At 37.0% G+C, this 15,268-nt stretch overlaps 1 protein-coding gene across 2 annotated transcripts in view; it reads left to right on the top strand.

The window, feature by feature from the left end:
* IGF2R (insulin like growth factor 2 receptor) overlaps nucleotides 1-14,632 on the top strand; it is an 85,564-nt gene extending 70,932 nt beyond the window's left edge. Inside the window, exons 39-48 of one of the 2 annotated variants that reach the window (XM_087718224.1) lie at nucleotides 238-384; nucleotides 1,755-1,989; nucleotides 2,609-2,745; nucleotides 4,599-4,716; nucleotides 5,995-6,141; nucleotides 7,454-7,638; nucleotides 9,903-10,089; nucleotides 11,300-11,449; nucleotides 12,263-12,332; nucleotides 12,868-14,632. In XM_087718224.1, the coding sequence (XP_087574350.1) occupies nucleotides 238-384; nucleotides 1,755-1,989; nucleotides 2,609-2,745; nucleotides 4,599-4,716; nucleotides 5,995-6,141; nucleotides 7,454-7,638; nucleotides 9,903-10,089; nucleotides 11,300-11,449; nucleotides 12,263-12,332; nucleotides 12,868-13,284 (1,793 nt within the window). In that variant the 3' untranslated portion in view covers nucleotides 13,285-14,632. Of the gene's footprint in view, nucleotides 1-237; nucleotides 385-1,754; nucleotides 1,990-2,608; nucleotides 2,746-4,598; nucleotides 4,717-5,994; nucleotides 6,142-7,453; nucleotides 7,639-9,902; nucleotides 10,090-11,296; nucleotides 11,450-12,262; nucleotides 12,333-12,867 lie in introns of both variants that reach the window. The other variant, XM_087718223.1, reaches the window with a different exon arrangement.
* Nucleotides 14,633-15,268: the final 636 nt, after the last annotated feature.

Genomic DNA, 15,268 nt, shown 5'->3' with positions numbered 1-15,268 from the left:
GCGATGATCTTTGAGACCATATCAGTTTGTTCTAAAATAAACTTTATGTAAAAAAATGATGGCCAATAACTGTAGTTACATAAATTGTTATTTAAAATATGCCCTTTCTTAATTCTGGCTGCCACTGACAACCCACTTCTCTGCTACGTTTGTGGTTAAGAAATATTTATATTTTACTCTTTATATTTCATAGGTATTGCCCATTAAATACTTTATTGTCTTTTTTTTTACTTCCAGTGACTGAAAAGGGTGAGCTTTGTGTCTTCCCTTTCCAGTATAACGGTAAAAGTTATGACAGGTGCATAGCGGAGGGACAAGCACATCCATGGTGTGCCACAACTGATAACTTAGGGAGAGACCAAAAATGGGGATTCTGTGTAAATGGTAAGTAAGGAGGGTTAAGATGCACAGCTGTACTGTATAGTGATGGAATATCTGGTGGCTTGAAATAAAACAACAGCTGCTGAAAAGAGAATCCAATCATGATACAGCTAGTTCTCAACTTACAACCACAATTGAGTTCAAAATTTTTGTTGCTAAACGATACAGTTATTGAGTGAGTTTTGCCCCATTTTATGACCTTTCTTGCCATGGTGGTTAAGTAAATCACTGCAGTTGTTAAATTATTAACATGGTTGTAAAGTGGATCTGACTTTCCCATTGGCTTTGTCAGAAGGTTGCGAAAGGTGGTCACAAGACCCCAGGATACTGCAACGGTTGCCAAGTGTCCAAATTTTGATGTAGCCATGGGGATGCTGCAATGGTTGTGAGTGTGAAAAATGGTCATAAGTCACTTTTTTCATTGCTGTTGTAACTTGAAATGGTCACTAAACAAATGGTTGTAAGTCAAGGACCGCCTGTAATTTGTATTGCTGCACTTTAGAAGTTTTTATGTAAGAGCACTAAAATCAGTCTTGTGCTCTAAATACAGACAAAAAATACCACAATGTTTGTATTTGGATAGCATATGTTTATCCACATTTGGGAGTGTCATTGAGATAGAACCGGCCATTAACCCGGGCTATTGATGAATTACAGGTAGTCCTTGATCTACGACTGCAATTCAGCCCAGAATTATGGTCTTATTCATGCTTGTTGTTAAGTGGGCCATCACATGACCAATTCAGTTTTTTGGCTGCCTGATCCTTTGAATCATCAGAGTCATAAGTACCTTTCTTGGAGTCTTTCGTAACTTTGTAACAGTTGTTAAAGTGACCGGTCGTAAGTCAAGGACTACTTGTACTATTGGTTTCCTGGCTAAGGTCATGAAAAATAGAAACTTCATGCAGGTTAATTAACACTCTATCATGTTTTGTTGAAGAAGAAGAAAATGTGACTGAATGTTAAGATTGGGGATTCCGAGTATACTTGAATATTAATACCGTTCAAATCAATAAGACTCAGCTTATTTTAAATACATTTTAAAATGAGAATTTTGTAGGAAATATATAAGATTGCTTTGTATTCTGAAAACTACCTTGTTCCCAAATTCACTATGTCCCTTTTGAGATTGTAATAGATGACCTTATTACTTTGAATTGGAGTATAATCTCTGATCACTAACAGATAGCAGATATGCCTAGACTTACACAAGTTTGCCCAAATATAACACTACTGAAGCATTGTACCCAGCCTGGACCATATGAACATTATAAGGCAAAGATACATAAATTTATTTATTGTTAACAACTTTCCTACAGATTTAATCCATGGATTTACAGTCTTGTTTATATCCTTTTGTTCATATCTTGCAGAAGCTGGGCAGCGTGAATCTACAATTATTTTTAAGTGTGATGAAAATGCTAACAACGGAAGCCCTCAGCTGTTGAGCGAGACCCTTGGCTGCTCTGTCACATTTGAATGGAGGACACAGCTTCTATGTCCTCCAAGGAAAATGGAATGCAAGTTTATTCAGAAGCACAAAACTTACGATTTGAGAATACTTTCCTCGCTCACAGGCTCATGGGTCTTCGCAGACAAGGGCAGCTCGTGAGTGTGCTTTGGAACTCTAATGGAAATCAACTTACCAAGTTTGTTATTCATTGCTAGTATAGCTAATCATTCTTCCAAGTGTGCATCTTGCAATTCAGGCAAGGTTGCATGAGTCTAAGGAAAATGACTAAGATTAGGCAGTGCTTAAATCAAGTTTTGTAGTCCTGGTTTTTTTTTAAGTCAAGGGATTGATTGAAGGGAAATATACATCAAAGAGAAATGCAGGGTGGTTACTAATTAAAAGAGGATACATCTTAACTAGAAATATTTGATCACTCAGCTTTGCTCTGTTGAATAACCTAGAATCATTGAAATACTATGTTTAGATTGACTATCAGTTAAGATGGTAAAAAAATTCTAAAAAGATATTTGAAGTTTATAGAAGAACATTTTGGAAAAGTCTTCCAGTTGCATTACCTTACATAAATTGGTTGTCATAGATAGACAACATTCCATTTCATGTTCTTGGAAATTTTAAAAAAATGTAAGATGGTCCTTATTGAGGTCCTATATTGATTGTGTTTTTAAAAAACTTTGAGTGAAAGGTAGAATATTGATGCTTTAAATAATTATTAAGTGTCTGCTGAAATGATTGTCTTTCCCTTCTTGGATTTAGTTATTACATGAACCTTTGTCAGAGAGTTCATGAAGGACCCTCAGGCTGTCCTGACAGGGCAAGTGTTTGCCGACGAAATCAGAATGGTGCTGTCCAAGTTCTGGGATTAGTTCATACACAAAAACTTAATGTTACAGGTATGTCTCTTTGGTGTCCCCTACTATTTTATGCAGGGGAAAGTGAAAATAGGTTTAATTTGCTAACATTTATTTATCGCCTTGTACAATTTTGTACTCCTATGCAAACAGATCTCTGATAAAATCGTGATAAAACAATTATGTTGGTCCTACATTATTAACAAATACTTAAAACATAACTAAAAGCAGAATTGTTAGCTTTGCAAGTTAAAGTGTCCCAATGTTCATTTGCTAGAGCTAAATGTTCCATAAAAATGCTAAGGTTTTTAGTGTCATCCAGGATGCCAGAATGAAGATGCTGAGTGTACTTTTGTTTCACCAAGTGGAAAAAAATAATAGAGAAAGTCTGTTTTCTAGCCTGTGTCTTTATCCTTTGCAGGGAAAGGAACTTAAACAGAAAGTCTGTAGATATTTGTAGATGATGAGTGGGTAAGGAGGTCCTTAATAGTCTTATGGTGATAACCAGCACTTAAAATGGGCCAGGAAGCCTGTTGGTGGTAGCTGCAAGCTATGAGTTGATCTGCAACAGTGGGTTCCACTCTGAGTTATCCTTAGTTTTAATTTTGTTTTCTAATTTCATTAGGGTTACATGAGCTCATTTGCATATAGATGCATGAAAAAACCCTAGTAACTAATATCCATTACATCCATGTAATTCCCCTTAAATAAAGTGATATTCTTCTAGAAAGAGTCTGTAGATGTGGAAATAGAAAGAAACTTCTTGGTACTTGGTGCTTATGTGGGTCAGCTATTGTTTAAAATTGAAACAATTGTTGGAACAAAATATTTTTTAATTTTGCAAAAGTATTGATATCAATATATGAAATCAAAATATGGACATATATGTCACAGCTATAAAATATTAGCCTTTGAGGATATAACCAATCATTTTTGATGAGGAAATATTACTAAAGCTAAGTCATAAAGAAAGAACGTTAATTTTTAAAAAACCCTCACAAATAGCAGCTACCGTATTTTTCGGAGTATAAGACGCACCTTTTTTCCTCAAAAAAGGCTGAAAGTCTGGGTGCGTCTTATACATCAAATACAGCATTTTTTGTCTCCTGAAGCCCTGCCCCTTCACAAAAATGGCCGTGCAGAGCTCCTGGGGGCTGGGGAGGGCAGAAATGAGCAAGAAATGGGCCGTTTTTTGCCTCTCCAGCCCCCAGCAGCACTCTGTAAGCCTCCATAAGGCTATGCATGCAATTTTTTTGACAAATTTTTTTTCACGAAAATGGGCCGTTTTTTACTTGTTTTTGGCACCCCTCGCCCCGCAGGAGCACTCTGCAACCCCCCCCCCAAGGCTATTCATGCCTTTTATTTGAAAAGAAACAGACCCGTTTTTGCGAAAAACTGGGCATTTTTGGGAGGTTTGCAGAGTGCAAAAACTTTTTTTCCCTTTCAGAAAGCTCTTTAGTTGGAGTGGTTGATGAGAATTACATTGATTAAGTGCTGTGCCAGCAAAAATAAGTCTTAGGTGTTGCAGGTTGTCAGCGATTTCCTTCTCCTTCCATGGATAAATACACCTAGAAACATCTACCTACCTACCTACCTACCTACCTACCTACTCTCTCTCTCCCTCCCTCCCTACTGTATTTCTCTCTCTCTATCCCTCTATCTATCTAATTACCTACCTACTCCCTCTCTCCCTACCTACCTACTGTATTTCTCTCTCTCCTCTCTCCCTCTATCAACCTACCTATTTTTTTAAAAAATTGCCTCTTCAAAACCTTGGTGCGTCTTATACTCCGAAAAATACAGTAGTTAAATTCATTTGGGGGGAGGGGCTTCACAGCATTGTTTAGATTCAGAATCTCATTTTGCTTTTAATAAAACCTGGTGCTTTGTTTCAGGTGACAAAGTTCTTGTCAGCTACTCCAATGGTCATGAATGTCCACAGAGGAACAAAAAGGCAACAACGGTCATAGAGTTGAAATGTGGAAAAACTGTTGGGTTGCCAAGATTCAACAGGTAAGGAGGTACATGGATGATTTGTTTTTTATGTCATAACAAAGGCCACCTCAGCTTTTATCAGTATCTATTATGCACATGGCATCATTTAGGCTTTGGGGAAGCTTTCTTTGATCTAGTGCAGGGGTGTTAAACTCTCATCGTCTTGGCATCATCATGTGACATCTCATGACTTTACCCCCTTTGCTAAACCACGCATGGGCGTGCCCAGCATGTGAGGCATCTGGCTCGCAGGCCGTGAGTTTGACAGCCCTGATCTAGTGTGTTCTGTATATTTCAGTAACTCCTAATTAGTCACAATATGGCCATATAAAGTCAATAAAATGAATGAATGAGTGAATGTTGAGAAAGACCAATATGTTGTGTGGAAGAGTGATCTACACTAATCACCAAATTAAATAGTAGAAATAAAATAATTGTTATGCTAACAGTACCAGTGAAAATAAAATCTATGTTCCAGTCTAGTTTTGGTTCTGATTCTTCCATTTTTTGAGCATGAATGTCTGTATCTGCTGAAAACCAGCTGCAGACCTTGAGCTGATTGATGTAACATACTGTATGTACATGTGCATTAACACACATACATATCCTCTTTATGCAAAGTATAATTGTGTTTTAAACTCTAAACCAGTGTTTCTCAACCTTGGCGACTTTAAGTCCTGAGGACTTCAACTTCCAGAATTCCCCAGCAAGCTGTGCTGGCTGGGGGATTGTGGGAGTTGAAGTCCCCAGGACTTAAAGTCACCAAGGTTTGAGAAACACTGCTCTAAACCATTCTCAGATATTTATGAGACAGTGTGGAAGAAATAAAAAAGATGGGGTTTTCCCCCTTTTTCTTGACAGCATGCCTATTTTAAGGTCAAATTCTCTAAAGGTTTACATTGGATTACTAAATAAAACCATCTGTTCCAAATGGGTGATTTATAAACCTTTGCCTCTTATGGCTATAGAGAAGTGTTGACGTAATTCTTTAAAACTGAAACTCTTTACATAATTGCATTCTGGTTTACACAGCAGAAAAGGCTTTTTTGTTTAAACTTTATTGAATAAACCCAATTGGCTAGATTCACAAAGAACATTAAATTAAGAACTAGAATGACCACAATGGAACTCGGGAAAATGTGTGCTTGATTTAAATTCAGTGAAAAGTGTAAATCCAACGATCACATCCACACAATAGTAAAGATAAATAGCAACTTTTATTTCTCTTAAGTCTTTACTGTCATGCCATTTCTGTCTCTACTGTGAAGTGTTAATTTCCTAAATGCTTCCTCTTAGGATTGATGAAGAAAATTGTGCCTATTATATTACCTGGGAAACTCGGGCTGCGTGTGCTGTGAAACCTCAAGAAGTAAAGATAGAGAATGGCACGGTTATAAATCCAGAGACGGGAAAGAATTTCAGTTTGGGTAATATTTATTACAAGTAAGTTAGTTTTTTTTAATACTTACAAGAGACCAGGAGAAGACTCTTAATGATCTGCTTTTCAGTTGCCAATTGGTTTAGTGAAAAACTGGTAGATGAACTGAACCGAACAAAATGTCTATATAACACTTCTAGAAATATGAAGTTTCAGGTCATAACCATTAGTCTGGATTTTTTCTTTTAAGCGATGCAATAACTTTTAAATCTGGATGGGTGTACTGACAACTTTATAAGAAGGGTCATTTAAGAACTAGAGTTTGGTATATGGAGTATGGGTTAATACATTTCTTAAGGAATTAACTAATTTTGAATCTGTATGGCTTATTTATGTAAGTTAAATAGATAATTAAACTATTACATAGTTATGTGTGTAATATAGTGGTGGGATTCAGCAGGTGTAACAACCGGTTCACTGAGCATGTGCTCTGCATGTGTGCTCTCATGCATTATCCGTTTGAAAACTTCCCTTCTACTGCAGCCCCAGTGCAAAACAGCTGAGGCAGGCTGAGCTGAAAGTCTGAGTGAACCTGTTCACTCCCAGCTGATAGTCAGAGTTACCAGTTTGCCCAAACCAGTCCAAACCAGTCGAATCCCACTCCTGTGTGTACATATTGATAAACAAACTCCGTTTCCTCCCAGAGACAGATTCATCTTAATCTGTTGGATTTTTAAAAAAATTTCTCTTGGTGCAACCTAAATCCATAGACTAGTGAGTAAATCCATAGAACAGAAGTAAATTCTCCACCAGCAGGCACAGTAGCAAATTTGTGTATATGTGGTAGATTGATGCAAGAGATATATAGTAGATTTTTCAATCTTTAGGAAAGTACTTATTGTAGATATATTATAAAGCTATGATAAATATATAACTTTAAATTTACCCTTATTATATAAATGTTTCCCTATGCCTATTATTAAATGTAAAAACTAGTTCTAAAATGAAGGACATTTGAGCAAAATATTTTCTCCAACCCAACCGTGTATTCTTGCTCATTATAGCTTATGGTTTTAATAAATAATAGTGAAGATGGGTACAGGTATATATACTCCTCGACTTACGAACACAATTGAGCCCAAAATTTCCATTGCTATACAAAACAGTTGGTAAGTGTGTTTTGCCCCATTTTACAAACTTTCTTGCCACAGTTGTTAAATGAACCACTGAAATTGTTAAGCTAATACCATTGTTAGGTTAATTTGCCTTCCCCATTGATATTGCTCATCAGAAGATTTGTCTTAGCTCTGGTTATTTCTGTATCATTACTCTGTATATGTGTGCGGATTATGTATTTTAATGTAATTTTTGTTTCAGATTATACAATGCATCGGGAGATTTCAGAACAAATGGTGACAGATATATTTATGAGATTCAGCTTTCTTCTATCACTGATTCAAAGAATCCAAAGTGTATGGGAGCTAACATCTGTCAAGTTAAAATATCAGATGCACGTACTCGTAGAGTTGGATCATCAAAAAATGCTCACTATTATATTCAAGGCAAGTAGTGACTTGCTAGGGATGATGACAACCTGGGTTATGTGCAAAATAGAAACCCAAACTAAACAAATTGCACTACAAGTTCTGTTGAACTATTCCAGCGTTCACTAAAAATAAAATCTAGAATGTTTTTGCTTATTCCTAGTTTCTTCTCAATCTTCTGTTGAAATCCAGAGTGATTCCAAAGTGATTTTTACCCAGCAAGTAGGGCAAGTCTGCTATGTTGTGTCTCTTCACCACCATTACCACCCGCCCCCATGTCTGCTAAGGCATCATCCCCAGAAAGTAACCAGGTCCCATAATCAGATATCTCACCCGCATGCCCATCCTCAATCTTCCCAGTGTATTTCCTTCTTCAAGTAAAAAACAAGGGGGCCCTACCTAATAAATCCAAGGCAGGTGTTCTGATCCTTTAGGGCCTTCTTAAAAAGCCAAGTTTTTATGGCTCTCCTAAATTCTGATTTTGGGGGAAGGTTTTCTCCCCCATTCTCACCTTCTCCTCCTAACAATTCTATTCATGAGGACGTATTTCAATATGTAGGAAGAAAATAATCATATTTCATTCCATGTAATTGAGGAAAAGAACTAGCCAGCACTAGCTGTTTTATGGCTAGAATTCTTTGGGCATAAATGTACCCAGTAACTTTTGTGTGAGGGGCAGCCATATAAATTTGATAAAAGATAGTATACAAATAAATAATTTTGCACATCCACATCATCTACTTATTTGTTATAATTATACCGATGCCTCACTGTCAGTGTATTTTCTTTTTTTAGTCTCTCCCTTTTTATTTCCTAATATTTCCAAATCTACCTTCTTGGTTTTCATTCCTGTGAGCAGAACTGAATAATGCTATTAATAACTCTTGGTCATTCCCAACTCTCAAGGATATTAATTTATCCTCTTGTCCCTCCAGATGTTAGCATATGCCCTTTCTTGGCTGCTTAAGCAGATTGAGAGGCATTGAGAATTTGTGAAAAGTCCTATTGTTTGGACATGGGGATTCTTGGATTTTGACTGCGTATGGAAATTCTCAATCATCCAGATCATGGTTGTCCCAAAGATGCTTTTTCAAGAGGCAACTGGACTTTCTAGTTTTTCTTTGAAAAACATTTCGTTTCTCAAGAAAGCTTGGATGAGAAGCAAAATGTCTTCAAAGAAAAACCAGAAAGTCCAGTTGCCTCCTGGAAAAGCACATTTGGCATTTTTATTCTGACCTTTTCCTGTCCCAGGGAGTGAAGATAAAGTGGGTCCTTATAGAACATTTCCCCCTGCTCCTCTATCATCCCTCTTTTGCCTTTCCAAGTTAAAGAACAACTGAAACGGCAATACTCAATAACAGAAGAGCAGGGTGAAGGGTAATTTGTTGGATATACATTATAATTCTTTTGCTTTCTGAGAGTAGAATAGTTGAAAAAAAAATTTTTTTTTACACATATAGATCCCATTTTTCATTTTCTTAAACTGGGTAGCTAGAGAGAAAATGTGGGAAAACTCACCTCTTTTCCTTCCAGACATTACATGAATGGAAATTTAAATGTGTAAACTTGCCAGCTCACCTCCATGAGAGGCAAGCAGGAAACTAAAGTAAGAACATTATTTACTGAGAATTTAGCACTTTTCTATACAAATAAGAACAAGCAGTCCTTACTTAGTAACTGCTAAGTGAGCAGTTAGGATGGCGCTGAAAAAAGTAACTTGACCAATGCCTACATTTACAACCTTCACAGTGTCCCTCAGTCATGCGATTGCCTTTACAGTTTTAGTATGCCTTGTTCTGTACTTTTCTCCCCTTCTCCTTGCAGAACAGAGAACCTGGAGAAGAAGGGAATAAGGCACACAATGGGGAATGTACATAGAAAGAAATACAAGGGAGGAGTTGTTGAAAAATAATAGGCACAGAAGAGATTGTCCACAGAAATTGATTGGCTTTCCTCCCCTCCCCCCAGTTGCTCCGCTCTGTGGCGGGGAAAAGTGATTTTTTAAAATAGGCAATTGCTCCTCGGCTTGGCCCCATTTTTTACTCCCATCTCTGGCAGAGAAAGAGATTGGAGAGGAAGGATTTACAACACAATAAGAAGATACATAGTGGGGAAGTAGACCAGCTGTTGTATCTTGTGGAAACCTGCAAGACTGAAAGTACTTTTCTTCCCTGCCACTTTAACAGCCCAAGAAACTAGGGAATGTCTCTTCTGAGATGTCCACAAAATATCCACAACCAACAATTGGTTGTGAATTTTTCTTTTTCTTTCTTCCTTTGCAGATGATGTTTTGGATCTTGTGTTCTTCTCTGACTCCACATGTGGCAGAGATTCCAAAAAATCTGCCTCCTCAACTATTGTCTTCCACTGTGATAAAGATGCTAAAGAAGGCATCCCAAAATTTCTTCATGAATCAACGGACTGCCAGTACTTATTCACCTGGTACACTTCAGCGGTTTGCCAGTTAGTGTAAGTAAATTTCATGAGAATAATTCTTGTTAATTCTTATTTCCATGTTTTTTCTGTTTTTTAATTGTAAGCTACCCAAAGTCATTCTGGAGTCTGGCAGTCTCTAAAATTGAGTAAATAAATAGATCATGAAAGTTCCATACAGCACATATTGTCTCAAACTAGATTCTTAAAACTAACTGGAGCTAAACCAGGAAATTAATTTTCCTCTTCTCAAATTATGTGTGTGTGATATAGCTATCACAGTTTTAGTTTTAGGAGTTTTAAAGTGTAAAAAAGTACAAAAGTATTAGTGGGATCTGAGCAGATCATCAATCATCTTTATTAGATTAAATTTGTCCAAATGTTACCTTCAAGCTACAGCTTCTTCTGGACAAACTTGGTCTAGATCAGAGATTATATTACAAATCCGTTGAGAGAAATAGAATCCCATGAAAAGAGATTGAATCCTCTTCCCCAAACCGCAGTATTACTTGAATTGAATTTCAGTTTTTTCATCCTAAACCCATTGCTGAGTAGATCATTTCTATTTTTCGTTATTAAACCTGAAGGATTGATGTAATGGATGTTGCCTTTTCCAGGTGTTTGACCCAAATGTGACCATCATGAAGAATAAAGTGAAATATAACATACCTAACATGAATTCAAATAGTACTCACTCCAGAGTTACGTATATGACAATAACCGTAGCACCCTTTTGAACTTGGAGAATTGAGTAGATAACTGACTGTAGCTATATTGGGGGGGGGGGGGGGGACCAGTGCTGGGAAATTTTGCTTGTTTGGTTGGAAGTTGATTAATCTGCTCTGAAATGGAAGGATTAAAATAATTATTTTTAAGTACTTATAATTATAGCTTATTCTATTTCCAGGAATGTATTTGAACATGGGTCTTAATCATTTCGAAATACAACCATCACCTCTTGTTTCAGAATTTAGTTTTTGGTTATTATTGAATTTAATTAAAAGTTTGCAAGGGTCATTTATGAACTGTGTCCTGGGAAATACAATAGAAATGTGTACTCAGAGTGAGGCTAACTTGTCTCCTCTTCTCTGCACCAAATCTTTCCAAGGGTCAAAGAGACCCATTCTAGTGGGCAGGAAGAGCTGCAACAGAATAGAGAGAACAAGTTATATGTGGAGGGCTGCTTTTGCAGAATAGATGATACCTTTTGAATTCAAATTCCCATTTCTTTTATTGTTTGCAGTAGCTCTGAAACAACAAATGATGGAAAGTATGTGGAAGATTTTTCTAAAGGCCTTTCAGGAAGAAGCCAAGCAGTTGGTGCACTGTTGAGTTTACTCCTTGTGATTCTCACAGCATGCCTTGTGATCCTGTTACTTTACAAAAAAGAAAGAAGGTAGGTCAAAAGAAAATTCTTAGATTTTTGCTTTTGCAATAACTCCCCAATATAACATTTTGGAAACGTTTTAAAACCAGAAAGCTTGAAGTATTGAAAACAACATATCCAACACCCATAAAACTCTGCTAGAACTGTTTCTTCATTAAACATATTACTATTCTTATAGTATAGTTGCAATAGCAATAGCACTTAGAGTTAAATATCACTTCACAGTGCTTTACAGCCCTAAGGGTTTACAGAATCAGTATATTGCCCCCAATAACCTGGGCCTTCATTTTACAAAACCTGGAAGATTGGAAGGCTGAGTCAACCTTGAGCCATTGAGATTCAAACGGCTGAACTGCTGGCAGTGAACAGAATTAGCCTGCAACACTGCATTCTAACCACCGTGACACCACGGCTTTAATAGTAGCACACAACAAATAGTACTGGTCAATATTCTGATATCAGACCACGCCTCATTTTTAAATCAAGCACAAGTGTTTTTGAAAGAGCTAATGTCTACAGGCATCTTTAGAAATGGGTGTTGATGTCAAAACTTGGCTACTAATAGCATCTCATTCCCTCTTTTGTCATCCACTGTAACCAAACTGCCTCCTGCCTCTAGTCTGCCATCAGGATCCTCTTCAAAGCCCACCGTACTTTGACATGTGGGCTTTCTTTCTTCTTTATTTGTCAAACATGGCATCCCCCATTCCCATTTTCATTTGCAACTTGATAATGACTTGTTTTATTGAGCAGACACCTAAACCTGTAGATAGGTTACCTCAGAATATAAAGTGTGTAACATTAATATTTTTTATTTCATAGAGAATCTATGAAGCAGAAGATAGTCAACTGCTGTCGGAGATCATCAAATGTTTCTTATAAATATACTAAGGTATTTTATTATATAAGTGCATCAAATATTCTGTTTATAGCTCTGTATTGTAGTCATAACTATACTTTATGCAGAGCTATATCGGGTTTAAAATCAGTGCTACTTAATTATACATAAGCATGAAGTATAAATAACAGGATGAATTTTACAAACTAAAAAATAATAATAATCTGCCCTACATTCACTAAGCATTATTTATTGATAGCTTTCAGTTTGAGATTTTCAGCTATTGTTCAGTATTTGGAAGAACTGTATAAAATATTTCCATTCCTCCAGAGCTTCATATTTGAAAACTTGGGGGGAAGTATTGAAACGATGGTTGTGTATCAATTCAAAGGAATAAGGGCCAAAGGGAAAAGCAGCCAGACTTTTGCAAGAAAAGTTGTAAGGGCAAAGATTTTCCCATTGTTTATTCCTGATTCTTGCTAGTAAAAGAATTGAACCTGCAAAATTTTAGTTCTCCAAAATCAGACGTACCTTGCTTTTCAGTAAACTAAATGATCATGTTTTTACTGTCTGTCCTTGGAATTAACAGATAAATACTGAAGAGGTAAATGAGAATGAAACAGAATGGCTCATGGAAGAAGTAGCTACACCAAATCACAGTTTAGGAAACAAAGCTCACATAAATGGCCATGTAGCACGAAAGGCAGCCATGTCAGATACCCTCATGTCCCTTCCGGTGGATGACATGGACAGTGAGGATGAAGTATTGACAATACCAGAGGTGAAGATTCATTCAGCAAGAGATGTGGATTCAAGAGGCTTGAGCAGCATTAGAAGGCCTTATCATAACAAAGCTTGTAAGCCTTCAGGCAGTGGGAAAACTGCTCTGCCTAACGGAAGGAAGAACAGCAAAACCAGCCCCGCTTTTGGTCAAGAAGAAATGCAGAACTCCATGAACATTGCATCATACCATGATGACAGTGATGAGGACTTGTTGAACGTTTAACCTGCACTTGTGCCTAATGAAAATTCCATATGTGTATATGTATATTAAATATATTAAGGTGAGACAGCAAAACACTTCCAACCAAAAATGAAGACTTAAGTTGCAGATGCCTTTAGCAAGGGATTATTTCAAGGGAAGTGGGAGGAAGGGTCAGTCCTTGCTGTTTACAATGATTGGTGATGGTTGGGTTTCTAGCATTCAATGAATGAAATAAAGATCATTCTCCTGAGCTAGAACACACATATCCCTTGGGAAGGTTTTAGAAACTCTTATCATATTTTACAATGATGGGCTCAAATCTAAATGAAGCCCTTTCCGCTTCATTGTGAGACTTGCATTTTAACACTCTTTATATTTATTGCTCTCACTACTCAGGTTCACTGGGGGGAAAAGAAAGATAGGCAATGTGTTCTTCCTGCAGGCAGGGTATTTTCTTCTGTAGATTCACCCATCTCATTAGGTTGGGTTTCTTTGGTGTACATCTTGGAGCTGGTCTGTATCTTGAATTTGCCTGTATATTTGATTTCTGTAATCTTATTCAATTAAAATAATTTTGATTTGATTTGAAAAATGTTTTAGCTGGAAGGTATAAATCCTATAGCTTTAGCCTTGAGCAGTGACTGTCCTTTGCATGTTAAGTCTGTTTTTCGGTACCAGTCATATAATGTCGTTCATCAGTGTTTACAAGATTGTTGGTATAGCAACCCAGTGCTATCCTTCAACATAATCTGGGCAAAAAATTAATAGAGTATGCCATTTCCCAAAGACCCTTTCAGGTTAGATATACTAATGCTTGTTGCTTTTCCTCTGCAACTGTTGTGATGAAAAAACATATGTATCTTTTTCCGAATGCTGTTTCTCTTCAGAAGCTTAAATGATTTTTTTTCCTTCTTGGGAAATTGCCAACTAATTCCAGATCAAACTAGAGTATCCACTTCATTGCCCTACACATTTTTATGGCTGCTTTAAAGACACAGGCTTGCAGAACAGGGGCACACAGGTTTTGGTACTAGATGCATTTCCTTTGAAAGGTAAAACTCTTTGGATATTGTCACCGAACTCCTTCATCATTGTTATATGCTGCAACAATTAACCTTAAGGGAAAGATGGAACAAGTTCTTCTTGCAGTATTTAGCATCTTAGTGCTTTTTAAGAGGCTCATAGCCAGCACGTGCATTTCTAAGAACTGTGCACCAGTATTTCGGCTGGCCAGAGGCTCTTCCTTCATTCCTCCTTTCTATCTTGTCCTGTTCGCGTTGGAGTACTTAAGATTCCACTTGGTACCTGGATTTGATGTAACAAAGTGTTTAAAGAATTTCAATAAATAAAATTAAATTATGTTTCTCTACGAATCTGTGTAGTGCGTTTTTTCCCATGCCTTTGCATGTCTATTTTGAGTTTTCAAACAAGCAAGGGCTAAATCTTTGCAAAGTCCTTAATGCAGAATGCAAATAACTTACAAAATAGTAATGAACCATGATGATGTTAAAAAGGGGGAAAGAGGGATGGTATGAAAAGGTTCATTTCAAATATGGCAGATTTGTCAGGAGGTGGCCAGCATAAAAGTTTAGTAAATAAAATGCTGACTTCTCCAGTTATATGAAGGGCACTATGGTAGATCTTAGAAAATAGCCTTGCAAAGGCAGAACTACAGTTCTAAGGGGCTACTGAAACTAGTACAGAATTAGAAACTTGCAGGTCTGCATACTGTCGTGCAATATTCACCATACTATTACATTTAAAACTGCAAAGTTGCCTTTAAATGTACCGTAAGTACTGTTTAGAGTCACCATAGGTCTAATACAGAGATGGGTTGTTTAAAAAGGCATGCTTCTGGCATGCATTGAAGTAATAGCAATAGCACTTAGACTTATTTACCGCTTCCCAGTGCTTTACAGCCCTCTCTAAGTGGTTTACAGAGTCAGCTTATTGCTCCCAACAATCTGGGTCCTCCTTTTACCTATCCCAGAAGGCGTCAACCTTG

Source organism: Thamnophis sirtalis, unplaced genomic scaffold (genome assembly GCF_051295495.1).
Source record: "Thamnophis sirtalis isolate CommonGarterSnake01/CBP01778 unplaced genomic scaffold, rThaSir2_p1.2 scaffold_6, whole genome shotgun sequence".
NCBI lineage: Eukaryota > Metazoa > Chordata > Lepidosauria > Squamata > Natricidae > Thamnophis > Thamnophis sirtalis.
The sequence above is the reverse complement of the archived record's forward strand: the minus strand, read 5'-3'. Positions and strand labels throughout refer to the sequence as shown.